Below are 17040 nucleotides of genomic sequence, written 5' to 3' on the forward strand. Positions count from 1 at the left end.
AACATTCTTCAGGATATCTACAGTTCTTTAGCCAGTGTATATTGAAACATTAGGAATGGCCAGATGATAAAAAATATTTATTATCCAAAAGCATCTGTTCTAAAAGTTAATAGTAAAAATGTTTTAAGAATTTTTTAGTTCCGTTTTGGTCTATGTAGTTTCATGTTTACTAACAATTTCTGTGAAAGAATTATTCAGCCATTTCCAGACGTTCGAACACTGAATTTATAGTTTTTTATATCATTGGAATAATCTCCTAGCAGCAATATCTATAGTATATTAATTGTTATATCTATTGTGTGTTAATTATTATCTGGGTCTGTATAGACAGACTACAATTTCTATTTGAGAAAATAATTATTTAAAGATTAAAACATCAAAGTTCCAATTGCTATACAACAAACATTACACAAGATGACATGATTAACAGTTATTGTATAACGATGTGCAAGAATATCTGAGTAAACTTGACTGTCATGAAACGTGCTTCATGCAGATGTATGGATATGTCATTGGCACTACACTGACAGCATGGCAGAGCAGAGCAGATGACCAGAAGCATGGAAATGTGTTTACCGTACGTACCAACCGTTTGTTGTCACTCGTTTGCTTAACTATCCTTCTTCTAACACTTTGTCACTTTACTTACAAAATATATTCATGTTTATTCAAAAAACACAAACTATAGTATCCATTTTAAATGTTGGTAGAAATTAATTACCAACTTCTCTTGAAAACTACACTTGAGCCTTCTGTTTTTGAGCAGAATTCATGTGTTATTGTTAAACCAATCCTTATTATCTCTATCTACCCATATTGCTCATTACGGTAAAGAAAAGAAGAGCTTTTAAACCAAAATATAAACTGCTAATTACATTCACATAGGGTAACCATTCTTTGTTTAAATATTTGGTATTGATGATTTATTTTAATTTTGTATTTACCGTTTTTAATGGGTTTTATTTAATTTTCTTTTTTTCTTGAAGGATGATGAAGATTTTCTTATCTCTTCACATATCTTTCGACACAGATCTTAACATCCGTTAGTCTTCTCCTTGGTTTTTTGAAGTGGCTTGATACTTGTATTTGCCTACATCTACTTTGATGATATTTGCTCCACACATAATATAAAGCTAAAAATAATATCACTTCTAATATTTTCGGTCAGTATTGCATGCTGCTGTTTTAACAGATAAAATTTTTACAAAGACATTTTTTATTAAAATTGTTTAATATGAATATCCAGCAGTTTCCTCACACATGAGACATTGTGTAGTGTGTCTAAATTTTATATTGGATTGTGCAATAATTTTAGCTAATTATTTATAGAAAATGTTTTATAAACAGAGAATTTCAAAATATGCTAGAACACAGCTAATAAAAACCTATATTCATAGGGTTTTTGGAAAACACTTTCATTCAAAAGAATACTAAAAATTATCAAATATCAGCATGACCAACTGGTTTTTGAGAAACCTCTCATATTCTGGATCTATCACAAGTTGAGAGCCAGCTGAACAGGTGGTCATCATGATTTCAACATTATAAGAACACTTTACACCCTTAGTATTAGTCATAGTATGATGAAAGATGTCTCATTTTAAAGATATGATTAAAATGCATCCAAACACTTTTTAGTTTTCACAGTATTTTTATTTGCTGTTCAGAAAAAAAATTCAAACGTTTTTCTAGTAAAGTATTAACTTTTTTATCATATGTTTGGAGTTTAACATTGTTGTTATGGTGTAAAACTCAAGGATGTTTCTTTACAGTTGGCTTTGAAAGAGCGCCTATTCCTTTTTCTTGTGAAATGTCAATATGTCGTTTTGTACTAAGTATTAAATTCTTTGTTTTCATAATCCAATAAAACCTAAACCTAAGAAGATAGCTTTCTTCTAAAATAAATGTTTGAACCCTAATGTACAGTAAGACTAACTGATTCAAACAAAAAAACTATTTTTCAATTTAATATAGTTCTTGCAGGTGGTGACCGTCTTCTTCACTTTCTGGGATGAAACTCTTTGCAAGGCATGAGCCGCAAGCAGTTAGACAGTTTGCTGTAACACAGTTTGCTATATCACAATGATGAGAATGTGCTAGTTATGCCCGATGAGACAAAACAACATCGAAACAGCTCCAATCTAACCACACATCTGTGCTCCTGCGCAGAATTAGCTGGTGGTGGTGCAGGACAGAACCGTGCTAAGTGTCACATGGGACTGTATGTTCCAAAGAGTCACTGAGACCTGTTAAAGGTTCTGAGTCGAACAAAGCCTTGAATATTCAAGGTCTAATTTTTCTATGATCATAAGCAGTCGCTTATTTACATAGGCCCAGACAGAACTTGTAATGTTCTTATATTCAAGTTTCAAAGTACAGTGATTTGTTATTTCATATTGTTAATCTAGCACAATTGAGTTAATTAGTAATTACTTCATCGAGTATTTTTACAAGTACAGTTTTAAAAAACATCTAAACCTTTTTGGGTAAAATGCTTCAACTCAAGTCCATTGTGTCCTGCACTAACTAATCTCAGAAATGTTCAAGAACTCTTTCAGTTCTATGCATATCAAACTCCATAGTACCATAGCTATTCTGGTCACAGTTATCCCAATTTTGCCTCCACTCATTGGAAATAATGGGAATAGATAATGAAACAAGTTAATAATAACATTTAAATAATGAATTAGTCAATTTCTAATTTTAAAAAAGGAATGTAAAACCTTTTAATGCTTTCTTTGAATATAATCAACTTAACTTATCAGTTAAATTAAAATTATGGTTCCTGATAAATTTAATGATATTCTGCCCTAAAATAATTGCTTTAATGGGCATTATATGAAATTTGCATGTAAATACAAAAGGATGCAGTTCGGTTAACAGAGAAATTTTGTGAATCCATCTCTAAGATCATGTTCATGTTTCTGCTCCTCACCTAGACCAAAAATAAAATTAGGTTTATTCCAAAACATTAATAAACTATACCACTAACTGCTAATAATAGACAGACAGCCTTGATCATGTGCTCTAAGTTACCATGAATGGAGCACGTGAATACATGTATAGTTAATGTATAGTTTCTTCTGACTATTGGTATTATAAATTGCTGTACTGAAGTCCCCACCAATTACTCTCATATATTTTGTTCAAGAAGTTTGAAAACATATACTCATATTTTCTGAATTAAACCATGCAGTTAACCTTGGATATTAATATGGTGAAATTGGACTGTGTTTTGTTCAAATATATCAGCTGTAAAAACTGTGCCAATCTGAATGTAAATATACGAAAATGATTATTGAAGTCAAGTGTAAATGAAGCGCAGTTGCATGCTCTGGAACTTAACCCAACACTCACTGGGTCTGTTGCGCTTCTCTGCAGGGATGGGACCGTTAGCCTGTGTCTTGCTGCTTGCAGCTGCAGTGCCACTCCTCATACTTCGCTTGGGAGACCGGTTCTCACTTGAGTACGTTGTATTCGGCCCAACAGAATGGGACCTCCCTGTAAACAGTTAAACGAACCATCTCAAAAATGAGCATGAAAAGACATTTAGTTAATTTAATTTATCTTTAATCACATTTTTTTCTTGTTTTTAAAATTACCTATGTTTTAAAAATATATACGTATTTAAACAAAAAAGAATTCAAATATTTTCCTTCACAAAAACATTCACTATTCTTGACATTGCACTAAATGTTTCAGTATCATATTTAATGGTTCATGACATAACAGTCTACTTCTGTATAGTACACTGCTGCCTGTAGCTATAAAAGAACAGGGACGTGTTTTGCTCCCTCAGGGATAAATAGATTGGAAGAAATTTAGAAATTTTTTAAACATTAAATAAATATGAAGAGGAAGAATCTGAGCTTAAGTGATTATCTTTTACTGGGATCTCAGAAGAGTCCAATTTTGCCTAGTTGAGCTAATTGGCAAAGTACATCACTGAAAGTCAAGGTAGCCACGAGTGGTGAAGTGGACATAAGTTTGTATTATAGAAGGAAACCCCCTTGCCTGTATACCCCCCTCACCACCAACTCCAGCTGAGTGTTTACCATCTTATCTTGAAACTTAAACAACATTACAGAACCCATAGGTCTTACTCCATTAGGCAATAGGTCTTACCTTATAAACATGCCACAGTATAAAGCGTGTAAAAATGTACTTGTATCTTTAACTGCATGGCTCTTAAAGGTAACAAGGGGAGAGATATTTAAACATTGTGTACTGACTCAGAAGAAACAAAATGTAAACCGATTCAAAATACCAAAAATCTAAATTAGTACATGCCCTATACTGGTCATTTGAACTTAGCATAAGATAATTATATTTTTACAACTGACACTGAGGTGCAATACATAGAGCAATCATTAAAGTGAAGTCACAGCACTTTTTCTGCACATCAGTGTTTCAAAATACACTTCACCTCATATTAAAAAAATATTTTAAAAGTTCAGTTCTAGGTAGATCTCAGCATTTGAAGATAGAGAAAGAGCTGAATACCAAGGAATCTGAAAAAGAATGCTGATAATTAACCAATTATAATAAAATTTTGACTTTTTTCGTGTTGATCTTTAATTATTTTGTAGTTCCAACTCAAAAATGTTATGCTTTTTTCGAAAACTTAAGCTTAGGGATCAAATTTCCAGCACAACCATAGAGTCACCAAGTTTTGAACCATATTATAAATAACTTCAGTAGCCCTGTGGCGAGCAAGCAGTATGTGCTTATGCATTAATGCTACATGCACAAAATGTCAGCATTTCAGAAAATTCATGCTCTTAAAGCACTATAAAGTGTGCTCTTAAGAAACTCAGAATATCCTTATAAGGACATAGTACACAGTGATCACAACCACACCCTCTTCTTCCGCAGAAGTTGGCAAGCTTAAGAACTTGGGACCGCCCACAAACAAAATGTTTCCTGACTCCACTGTCAGAAAATGGGCTCTAATAAACAAGCTTGGACTGGCATCTCTAATGATAGAATGCTGAATACTAAGAAACTTGAAGTTACTCGGCATGAGGAAACAAATTATAGTTAATCCTTTGAGGATATAGGAAGGCACCCTTCTGAAGTAACTTAAAATGAAAAGGAATTGTGCTGGTTGGCTGTTTTGTTTGTTAAAGGGTGTGGGTATGAGTCCTATTTACCAGTACTGTATTTAATATATTTATATATTATTTGAATTGATATATTATATATTTATTATTATATAACTTTATCAGCATACCCCTGCTAATCATAGTGCTAATAAACATTAATCATTGAATACTTGGTGATAACAGGTCCATTTTGGTAAGTACAGCCTGTTGATTTAGAAATCAAAGTTACTATAGTCAGATTAGAGTAAAACCTTCCATCATGCATCAAAAACTCATATCCACACTTTATTTCAGATTGGTGAAAGAAGTAGTTAACAAAAAATAAATGGTTAAAACTAAAGGTATAACACAAAACAGTAATGAAGAAGAAGAAAAAGATTCTCAATTAGAATGAAGACTTCCTATTCTCACTCTGGCAACAAACATTCATTATTGTAGTTATTACTTATCAGACTAGCAGATACTAATCAATTCATTCAGCTTAAACTTTGAAATTACAATCAATAGTAGAATCAACCTAATAAACAAAATCTACAATTTAATTTCTTAATGCTTTAAAATAAAATCATTAAGAACTTATTAATGTGTATGTAAACCAAATATTATTAGATATTCACAGTGCTTTACTACAACACAAACTGTGTTTTTCCACTTTAAATCAGTTTTAATTTTTAAATTAGCATAGGTTAACATTTTTAATCTAACAAGGTGCAGACTAACATAGGAGTTCACTCTACATAGATCCTTCACACAACATGATACTAGCTACAACACTCTATTCTAATATAGCTATAGTATATATATGCTAAATATACATACATATACTACAGTATATATAAATATATATGCTATAAACAGCCTCTAGTTACCTGACGTACCGGTAGAGTGACTTGGTTTTTGCGTACTCTTGCTAACTTGCTCAGAATTATCTTCTTTGCGACGAGGTAAAACAGGTTCTAGTTTCTCGCGAGTCGGAGAGTGCAACAAAGCTCCGTCAACTAAATCACCCGACAACGGAAAACTTATATTCATTCGCTCATGCTACTATAAAAAAGGATGTGATGGATTATAAAAACTGTACTGACATTAGCAAAAAGACAAGAAGGGCCTCCTAATACGAAAACTATGTATGAACTGAATGTTCAATTGAATTGTGTTACACTCAAAGGAATTGCATGATATTAATTTTAAACTGTCTTAATAAAACTGTAGAAAGAACAGGTTAGTTGATAAACTATGTTTTAATCCTGCCTGCCTCATCTAGCCATTAGAAAAACTATAAGGTAGAATTTATAAGTTTTTCTTGTATACCTGCAATATTTTTCATATCAAGTTGTTACTTTGTCAATCATTAATTCACAATAAAGATATGGCTTTCATATATGATTAAATAATTGAAAGTTTTATATATTACTAATGATAGTCTATTTAATATTATTATTTTTCCTAATAATTTTCATAGCGAATCCATATTCCCTCTTCTTCAGCGTTCTCTCTAGTGCAACATTTTCATAGTTCTCCATGAATAGGTTTGTCACTACATGTAACAACAGTAACTATGTCAGTTTAGTTACTGTGCACTCTGTAAGTTTCTCATTGAAGTTCTCTTCAAAAATGAAATAAGTTCATTTAAGGCATATTTCTGCCTATTCTACTATTTATGAGAATTCACACTGTGTTGAAGAGCGATTCTTCGTAAAAACTGACAAGAACATATTATCAATCAAATTTTGCAGAATGACTTCAACAAAATTACATAAACTACCGGATCCATAAAACATGATATTGGAAATTTAAATCTAAAATGCTGATTTTTCCAGAAATTGAACAAAGAATTTATAAAATATACTAAAATGCATGTACCAGTTATTGAAAGTGAGGATCTTGTTTAAAATCAAACATTTTACATATATACGAGGTCTGTCCAAAAAGTATCCGACCGCCGACCAGTAGGCGACCGTGGCGTAACCGACTGACTCGAACCGGTTATTGGAGGGGAGGGGCAAGCCTACTCCTTCCCATATTAGGCATTGAATACGATCCGGTCACTCAGTGAGTCACAGCGCTCTGTTCTGTACAGAACTGCCGTGTGTGTGCATCGCATTTCAATATGATTGAACATGTTGAGCAGCGCATTTGCATTAAATTTTGCCATAAACTTGGCCATTCAGCATCAGAGACGGCCATTAGTATGATATGGAAAGTTTATGGTGATGATGTGTCTATGGGCGATACACAAATAAAATAGTGGTTTAGGCGGTTTAAAAATGGTCGCATATCAGTGGAGAGTGATGACCGATATTGTCTTCAACGGCCAGAAACGCTGAAAATATTGAACGTGTTCGTGCAGCAATTAATGGAAACCGTCGATTGACTGTCTGAGAGCTGGAAGAAGATTTAGGAATACCAAAATCGTCAGTTTGTAACATTTTACACGAAGATTTAAAAATTAACCGTGTTTCTGCAAAATTTGTTCCTCGGCTGCTGACAGGAGACCAAAAGAACTGTCGACTTGAAATCACACAGGACAATCTGGATTTGATAAAAAGTGACCCTGGGCTATTTAAAAAAGTTATTACTGGTGATGAGTCATGTGTTTATGGCTACGACCCTGAAACAAAGGCTCAATCTGCACAGTGGAAAACTCGCGAAGAGCAACGGCCGAAAAAAGCAAGACAAAGTCAAAGCAACGTCAAGACAATGCTGACAGTTTTTTTTGACGGCGTTGTTCATCACGAATATGCTCCAAGAGGCCAGACAGTGAATAAGGAGTATTATCTTGAGGTCCTAAGGCGGCTACGAGATGCAGTGCGAAGGAAACGACCAGAACTGTGGACAAGCCATGACTGAATCCTGCACCACGACAACGCGCCAGCTCATTCCTCAAATCTTATTCAGCGTTTTTTGGTCAAACACGACATCAACTAACTACGACAGCCTCTGTTAAGTATTATTGCGTTAAATAACTTGTTTTTTATTGCCTAATATGAAAAGGCTACTTTTATTGAACAATAATTATGTATATATTTTTTGGGCAATTTATACTATATATTTGCCTTTATTTTACTAAACTGTATATACTGCATTAATTCTATATCTCTTTCTGCGGCCTAGTGCCTACAATACCATTCCTTACTGGATTAAAATATTCACGTACAGTGACAGACCAATGAACCATTGTTTCACGAATCAGCTGTTTACTGTACACTCACGAACCAATCACAACGGTTGACTTATCAATTGCCCACCTTGCAAGCGACTGCACGCTTGCTCAGTGTACGCTCAGTCTCGCCTGGGGCACTTATATAGCACTCTAGCCACTGCTGACCATACTTACTCAACACGTGACTTTATGCCCCATGTGTTACTCTCTCACTTAAATATTAGTTTATCTCTATTTGTTGTACATTTACATTAACATTAAAGTCAGTGCTCTGGATTGGCAATCTCTACCAGAACGTCTCTGTTCCCGGACACCCACGTCTACCGTGCTTTACAGGACTGGCCACAGTGTTATGAACTATTTGTTTGCGGTCGTATTGTGCGTGAGTGAATCCGTGAAGGACATCTTCCGTCTTCACGCCTGCCTACAAGACAGCAGCCTATTTCCACACTTCCTGATCACAACCTGGCCCTCAACAACAGCAGACTACGGTTATCCCTCATGAAAACAAAGGTAACTATTTATTTTCTGCACTTTATTTGAATATGCACTGTTCATAAACTCATTATGTGTAACCTGGTGAACTCTTGTTAAAATCAGTGTGTTCGGCGTCTTCACTGCCTAGTGTGAAGTGGTCCTTCTTAATCGAGCCTCTAAAATCTTATTTCACGGTTCTCATAACCAAAATCCATTCTTTTCAGCCTCCCTACAGTCCTGACATAGCTCCTTGTGACTTCTGGCTATTTCCGAAATTAAAAATTCCTTTGAAAGGAAAAAGATTTGATGATGTTGAACAAATAAAACAAAATGCGACGAAGGATCTGTTAGCCATTCCGCAAAATGAATTTAAGGAGTGTTTCCGGAAGTGGGAGGAGCGTTGGAATAAGGTAGTGGCTTGTGGAGGGGAGTACTTTGAAGGGGACCAGATTGCCGTTGCCGCTGAATAACGTCAGTTCATGCCAGACGTCAAGGTTGGATACTTTCTGGACACACCTCATAATATTCATGAGCAGCTAAAGTGATTTCAGTTGTAGGTTAGGTGTACATAATTTCTGTATTGTTAAAAAATGTATTGTGTATCAATCAACGAATTTGGAAGAAATATTGGAAAATTAGAGATTTGTATATGAAAGACACAAATCAATAGTCTCAAATTGGACTGGTGTGCTTACTGGATGCTGCATAAAAATAATAATTTAATTCAAACAATTTCTATGTAGGTGTAATAAAATTAGAAACAATTTCAACATAGGACTTTCCTCATATTTTCAATTTTTACTATTTTTATAACAAATTGAAAAAAAGCATACATTATTCAGTTTCAGAACATATTGAAAGGTATTGTAATCATATTTTAAAGTCATAAACGAAGTCTAGTCATTTGACATATTAGTAATTAATTTTTATTCTTAAGCCAAATGTTACCTTAAAAAAATTTATATTCTTTTAATGGATACAAAGAAATAAATAAATGATTTATATTCATAAAAAATATCATAAATGGAGTTAGTGACACTGTGGTCTTTCTGTAACAGGAGATTTTAAGAACCTTGGCCTTCATAAGAACAAATTTAAAAGTATAACAAAGAAAATAAACATGGAGGATGAGTAAGCGTGAATAAATATAAAGAATCATTGAACGAGAATATGTATAGAGCGTAAGTAAGCGACAATAAAAATAAAATATAATGGAATTTGAATATGAATGGAGTGTGAGTAAGCGACAATAAATATAAAGAATCACTAAACGAGAATATGTATGTAGTATGACAGAGCGACAATACATATGGAGCATGAGTGAGTGAGAATAAGAGTAGAATATGAGTGAACAAGAATTCATATGTTATGTTTATATGTGACGGAGAGATAAAGGGAAGGTTATAGAAAAGAATTCACCTGCACCTGTGGTTCTCTCAAGATGGTGTCGAATCACAGCTTCCTTCCTAGACCTTGCACTTTCCTTCTTGTTGTCATCCATTTTCTCAACCTAAAATAAGATAAATAGCCTAAGGTGTTTGTGAGGCAAAAGACCAAATAAGTGAAAAGATATTAAAGATACTTTTAAATTTTCTTAAATAATAGCATCCTTGATATGATGATTGATTTTACTGTGTGTTTGTATATATACTATATACCGCTTTTATATATAAAAACAGAAAGTTGAGTCTTTTGCAGGTCTCTGAGAAAACATTAATTGTTGGAATGCCTTTTGCTGATCGCTAAACTTAAAACTTAAAATGTTCTCAAAAATTGTTCTAAAAAATCAATCCACCAAGAGTGACAACTTTATTACATTACTCTCAGTATAAATTTTATGAACCTATATACACTTTGTTATTATGGTTACTTGATGATGCATATTGCTTTCTAAAGAAATGGAAGCTTAAACATCTATTTGTTTTTTTCAAAATTAATATATGAAACTATCTTAAGCTTAATATTATTATACTATCTTAAGATTAGTCAGCAGGAGGCGGAATCAAGATTGTATATTTCATGTGACATGTGGTTACCATGTTGAAACTGTCTAGATATATTTCAGAGACTTGAGTTTTGTATATTCTAAAAATGTATGTCATTCACTTCATGACAGAGGTGCAATTTTAAATGTTTCTAACACTGCAACGTTTACTATCTTAAAACTTTGAAGTATAATAAAAGTTACTATCGAATTTTTTAGTTTAGCATATCTAGAAATCCCTTACTTAACTTTTGTCAATCAGTGAATTGTCTTGTATAGCTTTGAATAGTACAGTACCAAAACTTTCGTTAAACTTACTTTTTTCTGAGGACTGACATGCCTGCTGGGACTTTGACGGGACCAAGGGGGCTTTGTCGGAGAGCTTTTCTTGTTGTTTTCTTTTTCTTTTTCTTCCTTACTAATAGATCTATGACATACAACAAATATCCTATCAGTGACATCAGTGATGAGTAAAAAAATCATACACCACAAAATAATAAATAAATGTTAAAATTAAGCTCAATCACTTCTTAGATGCTGACCAAAGTTTATAAGATATTGTTGTGAGATCAATAAATAGCCTTTACAAAATTTCTTAATATCAAGTTATTAAAATTAGTGTTTGTTTAGCATATAACAAACCAAATGTTTATTTCAGTTAATAGTTTCATAAAAGACATATCCACAAATATTGTTTTAAAATAGTGAAATCAAAAGTGAAACTAATTTAAATAGTTTTTTTTTAATTTGATTGAAAAATGCCCACAAGGGTCCGTTTTGGACTTTCCTTTATTCCTATTATTTTTAGTAAATCAAACAACAGGCATCTATACATTTCTTTGCCTTCCCTGAAAATGTTGAGTTCCCAATGTCATGATCTGAAAGTAACAGGTGACAGTCAAGTTCAATACCAAGATGCCAGTATCACAACCCTTCAAACATTCTCTTCTGACCATATCTTGTGAATTGATTTGTTTTACCTGTCTCAAAACATTAGGGGTTGCTATATGGATAGTAGCAAACTTGTCAATGTCAAAAGAAATATACAAAGCATGATACCATGTTTAATAAACTAGGTACTTTGCTCTCTAGTTTGCCATTTGCCAGAGGTCCACAATGGATACCTCCGGATCATACGATAGGTGCAAGCTGAATATCATCAGCATAATCATGGATATTGCAATGCTGTGCACAATAGGGAAAGTCTGCAGAATACAAAGGCAACTCAAGGTAAATCAATTGAGCTATTTCTCTTGTTTTTATAATGGAAGATGAGATATTTGTACCAACCTTTGTCACTTACAGACACTTTTTGAAGTAGGAAATGAACCAGTTAATGGCACCACTATACAAGAACCCAAGGAAACTTGTTTTGTGGGAACCAAGATGTCAAAGCCCTGAGAAAATTAAACATGACTACTGAATTACACTTATCTCGGTCAAGAGCCTCAAGTAAACCCCCAAATCTTAACAACCTCTATATGGGATCATGTAAAGTATACCAGAGCTAGGAACTTTTTAGTAATCCAGATTAAGCAACATCCATTTTCACCACACCCCTCGGAACACTGATTCTCCATTTTAACATTCTTTAGGTAGTTTAGCATATTCTATTAGATAGGTTTGTTTTATTGTATTTGCTGAGTGGAGAGTACCTTGAGATTTTCAGCAGGAGGATGGCTCTTTCCAATTTAAAGGGCAGCTTTTAAGAATTCTCTATGATTTGTAAGACATCATGCCACTGATACCTTTAAGGTGGGTTTACATGGGTAGAGTAACCAGTAGGGCAGTTTACCTTCTACTCTACCACCTTACTTGTCTCTACCACACAATAAAATTGGATCCTTTACAGCTAAGTAAAGTGTGATGAATTGTGGAATTTTAGGTTATGTAAGTGCTGTCATTTTGTTGTGGTTCAATAGCCACTAATAATAGCTCTACTCTACTCGAAACTGTTTACATCGGTAGAGTAGACAGTGAAGCCAACATTACAGTCCAGATTTTGGTGGTGGGGGAGATGTTATAGTAGAGTAACTATATCACTGTGTTAATCACTCCTACTCGGCCATGTGATTACTGAATGTTGTTAGTCTACTTGACTTACACTAATCCCTTCTTTCATACCATACTTCCTCATATCTGCATGGTGGCAACTACTTTTCCTACCAGTTAGGAATTAAATTTCCAATGACATGACAGCACAAAGGTCTTCTTTGCAGTGTGCTTAACACATTATTCTGGGTTCTGGGTTTAATTGAAATCAAACAGATCCTTTAGGTGTCAAGAAACAAATGTGGTATATTAAATACAGTAAAGACTGACCTAGGTGTAGTAGAGGCCAGACTGAGGGCTGACAGAGAGCTGCGTCGGGACACCTGTTCCCACAGAGTCATCTGTTTGTTGTATAGTTCAGCTATATGCTGAGGCACCAGCTCAGTGCCCCAACCTCTGTGCTGTAAACACAGATCCTACAATACTTCATATGAAGAGATTACAAAATCAATGTTTGATGTACAAAGACAAATATTTTAAAGAGCAACAAAAATTATTTAAAGAAAAGAAACCACTAAGTTTGTCTACCACCATTTTCCCTTAGAGATTCTATTTTTTTATATGTCAATGTTGGTGATCCACCACTTAGTCACTGCGTAGTAGCTTCAATTTTTAGATTGTGCATTACAGGCAAGAATGACTAAGTTTGGGAAATATTACTTTTGATTGGGAAGGAATACAATTAACTCAAATACTGAGTAATGCTGGAATTGAATGAAACTGTCAGATGTGATATAACCAGGTTACAACCATGTCGTCAAGCTCTCACTGAACATGAATATGTATATTTTAAATTAAGTTCATTAACAAGATATTTAGCATAATAAGGGTTAATAGATAGAAATAGAACAGTTTATACATTGAAAAATACAATGCTGATTCTGCCTTTCTGTTTATAAGTATATTTGCCCATGTACCGCCTCCTGAACTGAAATTAATTTATCAACATATCATTTTGTTAGCCTTCACCAAACCAGATCCTTTAACCATGACGATGATTCCTCTTAATTCAGTTCTTTTTCTAAGCCAATAAGATACAAATTAAATAATTCTCTATCTTCCATATTCCATATTCTAGCTTTGATTACCCAGTGTATGGAAGTGATATCCAGATTATCACTAATACAGGAATTAAGGCAGAGTTGAAGGTCAAGAAACTATTCAGTTGGTGATAGATGCATTCCTCGTGCTCTGTAGGTCTAAAATTACAATTTTATTCATAATTTTTTTATAAAATGTAAGAATGAAAAAGTTGATCAAACATTTTTATGTAAATTAAAAATCAGAAGTAACCTAATAGCATAAGAGATTCTTACTTTGTATTCCCCAGCTTTCTTGCGCAGCTCCAGGACCTCCCGATACCATGAATCTCCATGTGCCAACTCATGGACTAGCACTGGCTCAGGTTCTTTCTTGGCCTTGAACTTGCCCTCCACATAGTCATACTGCGAGAATGGGCGGAAATTCTTCTTGTACTCACTGTGGAACTCAGCTCGACTGAAATAAATCATAAATTGTTCCTATTAATATTAAACAATAATATCTTATTTTAGGTTGTTGTATGTCATATGAGATATATTATATACAAACCAACAAGGGAGTTTTAAGCACTGGCTGTAGTGAAACCATCTTGGGTTTTTGCCCACAGAACAACGTTAAACCTCATGCAGTTTTACACTGTTATTTTTAGTCATATAATTATTCGAGATATCTCATTTTAAAGATATAAATACTATGCATCCAAATGAGTTTTAGATATCTCAATATTTTTTTGGATTGTACAGAGAAATCAATTAAACATTCAAAAATTATTCACTTTTAGGAAAAAGAACTAAAAAGTGTTTACATTTGTATCAATTATGTCTTTAAAATGTAAAATCTCCTAGAACGCTACGATAACAAACAAGGATGTAAAAGTACACGAGATTTAACATTGTTCTTATACAAAAACGTAGCCAGGAAAAAATTTTGGGCGGGAGGCTACAGACAACAAATATTTTCTTGTAGTGGACAGAGTAAGGCCCCATTTTGTTCCTTAAAAAGTTGTTGACCCGTTTCTTTGTTGAGAACGATCTTTCAGCAGTACATGTCAAGAATACTGAATTATTTAAATAATAATTGCTTATTAAAAAAAGTAAGTGAAAAAATTGAAAATTTAGGGAGGGTCCAGACCCCTTGGACTGCCTCACTGGCTACGTCCTTGTTCTTAGAGGAGAAAACTCATTTTTCTACAACCAGTTCCCTAATATCTGCAAAACCAAGGAATTTTGTTTTGTTCAAGTGTGTTTTGTGTTAAGATCATTCAATATACATATATATGTATATTATGTGAGGTTGAGTGGTAGAGAGGGCTAAATAGCCCTAACTCCGCCTCTTAAATAAAGGCATATTTCATTTCATTCAACAGTTTTTTGAGGAAAATTATTGCTTTAATTGTAGTTTTCAGTATGCTAAACAATTTCAAAATTGAAATAAAAAACAGTAGCAGTCGTGGGACTGCCGATAGAAGTGAAAACGGAACTATTAAGTTGAGAGTAATTAACAATACGTTATAGTAGCAGTACATCTGTAATTGTAAATGTGACGCGTTTTTAATTTTCCAATTTTAAAATCCACGAAAAAATATTATCAAATAACTAGAAATCTATTTTACCACGCTAGTAAGATAAATCTTATACCGTAATAATACTCATTTCATGATGAAGAGGTTAAATATTAAAAAACATAATTAAAATGAATAATGCTAAATTTTAAATACAAATATTCGTACAAATATTCAAAATGTTTAAAAATATATTCGTTGTTTTCATTATTCATTTATAAGTGAGTAAACACCGAGTGAACAACAGTGAGTTGAACACCGTTGTAAATAATACAGTTATTGCTACGGATAAAGTATATAATTGCAATAACAATTAAACCCACAATATTTTTAAAACTAATAAATTAGTTAAATTAACTTGGTTCTTTCGTAAAGGTATTTTTATTGCACAATAAACTAATTTATTGAGTTAATACGGTATCAGTGAGCCAATGCGCCAACTACAGTTCCGGCAGAAACGTTCACTCATCACTTCATACGCTACTACAGGCTAAACTAAACTTCCAATAAAAAAATGATAAATTACAAAAAAAATATTCATCTATTTTCACACAACTTTCTCGCTGACAAATTTTGTCTGACCAAAAAATAAAAAAATCCTCGCTTACTACTTTTTTCTTGTCATTGTAAACGCTATGTAAAATGTAAACAATAATCAAAATTATTTCAAAATTTTTTTAATATTTAAAAATGTAACCAATAGATTGCCAATATTAAGAGCTTTAATTTGACGCATCTTACAGAATTGTACGACATTGGCTTCACTTTTAAATCGCGAGAGGAAGCCGTAAAGGTCACTGATTTTCGCAGTCTGTTTTCATACTCCGCCGGGACAGTTTTTAACACAGCGAGACTGACTTTTTCTTGCAGGTTAGTAGTCCGCGGCCAAGTCTAAACACAGCGAGACTGACATTTTCATGCAGGTTAGTATCATTAGCATGTCGGTGACGCGAACCGAGGATTTTACCCTCTACCAAAACGCTCAACGCGCCTAAAGAAGTTTTCACTTCAAAAATCAAAATATATAATCTAATATAACGCCTTACACCAGTATAGATAGAATGTTTTTTTTGACAATTCACATTCAATTACAAGCATTTCTGTCACTCAGTTAATCCAGGTAATGGATCCGGTTGATAATTGTATTATCACTACTAGTAATCAACACACCTATTAGTAAGTAATGTTTTCTATCTTTATCATCTTCATATATAACAGGAAAATTTAAATTGAGACAGCACCTGTGCATAAAAGTATTAACTCTTACATCTCGGCAGTCTACCAAGTGTGAGCCTTACTGATATCTCACAGTGCACAGGTGAAATGTCAGGATTTTTGTTGTCCCTCAGCTCATCAGACCATGAGTCAGCGATGTTCCGAGTCATTAATTGGCTGTGTACATCACTGTGACTCGAATTTATAAATGGTAATATCAGACCTCCGATCACTATAATCACTGATATTTAAATGCAATTGTTGAATACTTGCAATGTTTACTAGAGTTAACTTTGTATATTTATTTTATTGGTTATATACTAGTATTTCTATAAAATTATAGTGTACACTATAGCAGCTACAGTTGCACTGACATTCGAACAAAAAAAACTCTAAAAAATGTTTGTTACAGTACCTGCTGCAAATATTGAAATACAGATTT

The 17040-nt window shown here is 33.5% G+C and overlaps 1 protein-coding gene across 17 annotated transcripts in view; it reads right to left on the reverse strand.

Annotated features, from left to right (window-relative positions):
• Nucleotides 1–17040, reverse strand: part of LOC124369008 (proteoglycan 4) — a 218418-nt gene that overhangs the window by 44698 nt on the left and 156680 nt on the right. For 9 of the 17 annotated variants that reach the window (XM_046826629.1, XM_046826630.1, XM_046826620.1 and 6 more), the window contains 6 exons: nucleotides 14098–14278; nucleotides 13052–13182; nucleotides 11048–11156; nucleotides 10165–10255; nucleotides 5975–6103; nucleotides 3358–3501 (listed from right to left, as the gene is read on the reverse strand). In XM_046826629.1, the coding sequence (XP_046682585.1) occupies nucleotides 3358–3501; nucleotides 5975–6103; nucleotides 10165–10255; nucleotides 11048–11156; nucleotides 13052–13182; nucleotides 14098–14278 (785 nt within the window). The remainder of the gene's footprint in view (nucleotides 1–3357; nucleotides 3502–5974; nucleotides 6104–10164; nucleotides 10256–11047; nucleotides 11157–13051; nucleotides 13183–14097; nucleotides 14279–17040) is intronic. The other 8 variants (XM_046826616.1, XM_046826617.1, XM_046826622.1 and 5 more) reach the window with 8 other exon arrangements.

This window comes from Homalodisca vitripennis, chromosome X (assembly GCF_021130785.1).
Source record: "Homalodisca vitripennis isolate AUS2020 chromosome X, UT_GWSS_2.1, whole genome shotgun sequence".
Taxonomy (NCBI): domain Eukaryota; kingdom Metazoa; phylum Arthropoda; class Insecta; order Hemiptera; family Cicadellidae; genus Homalodisca; species Homalodisca vitripennis.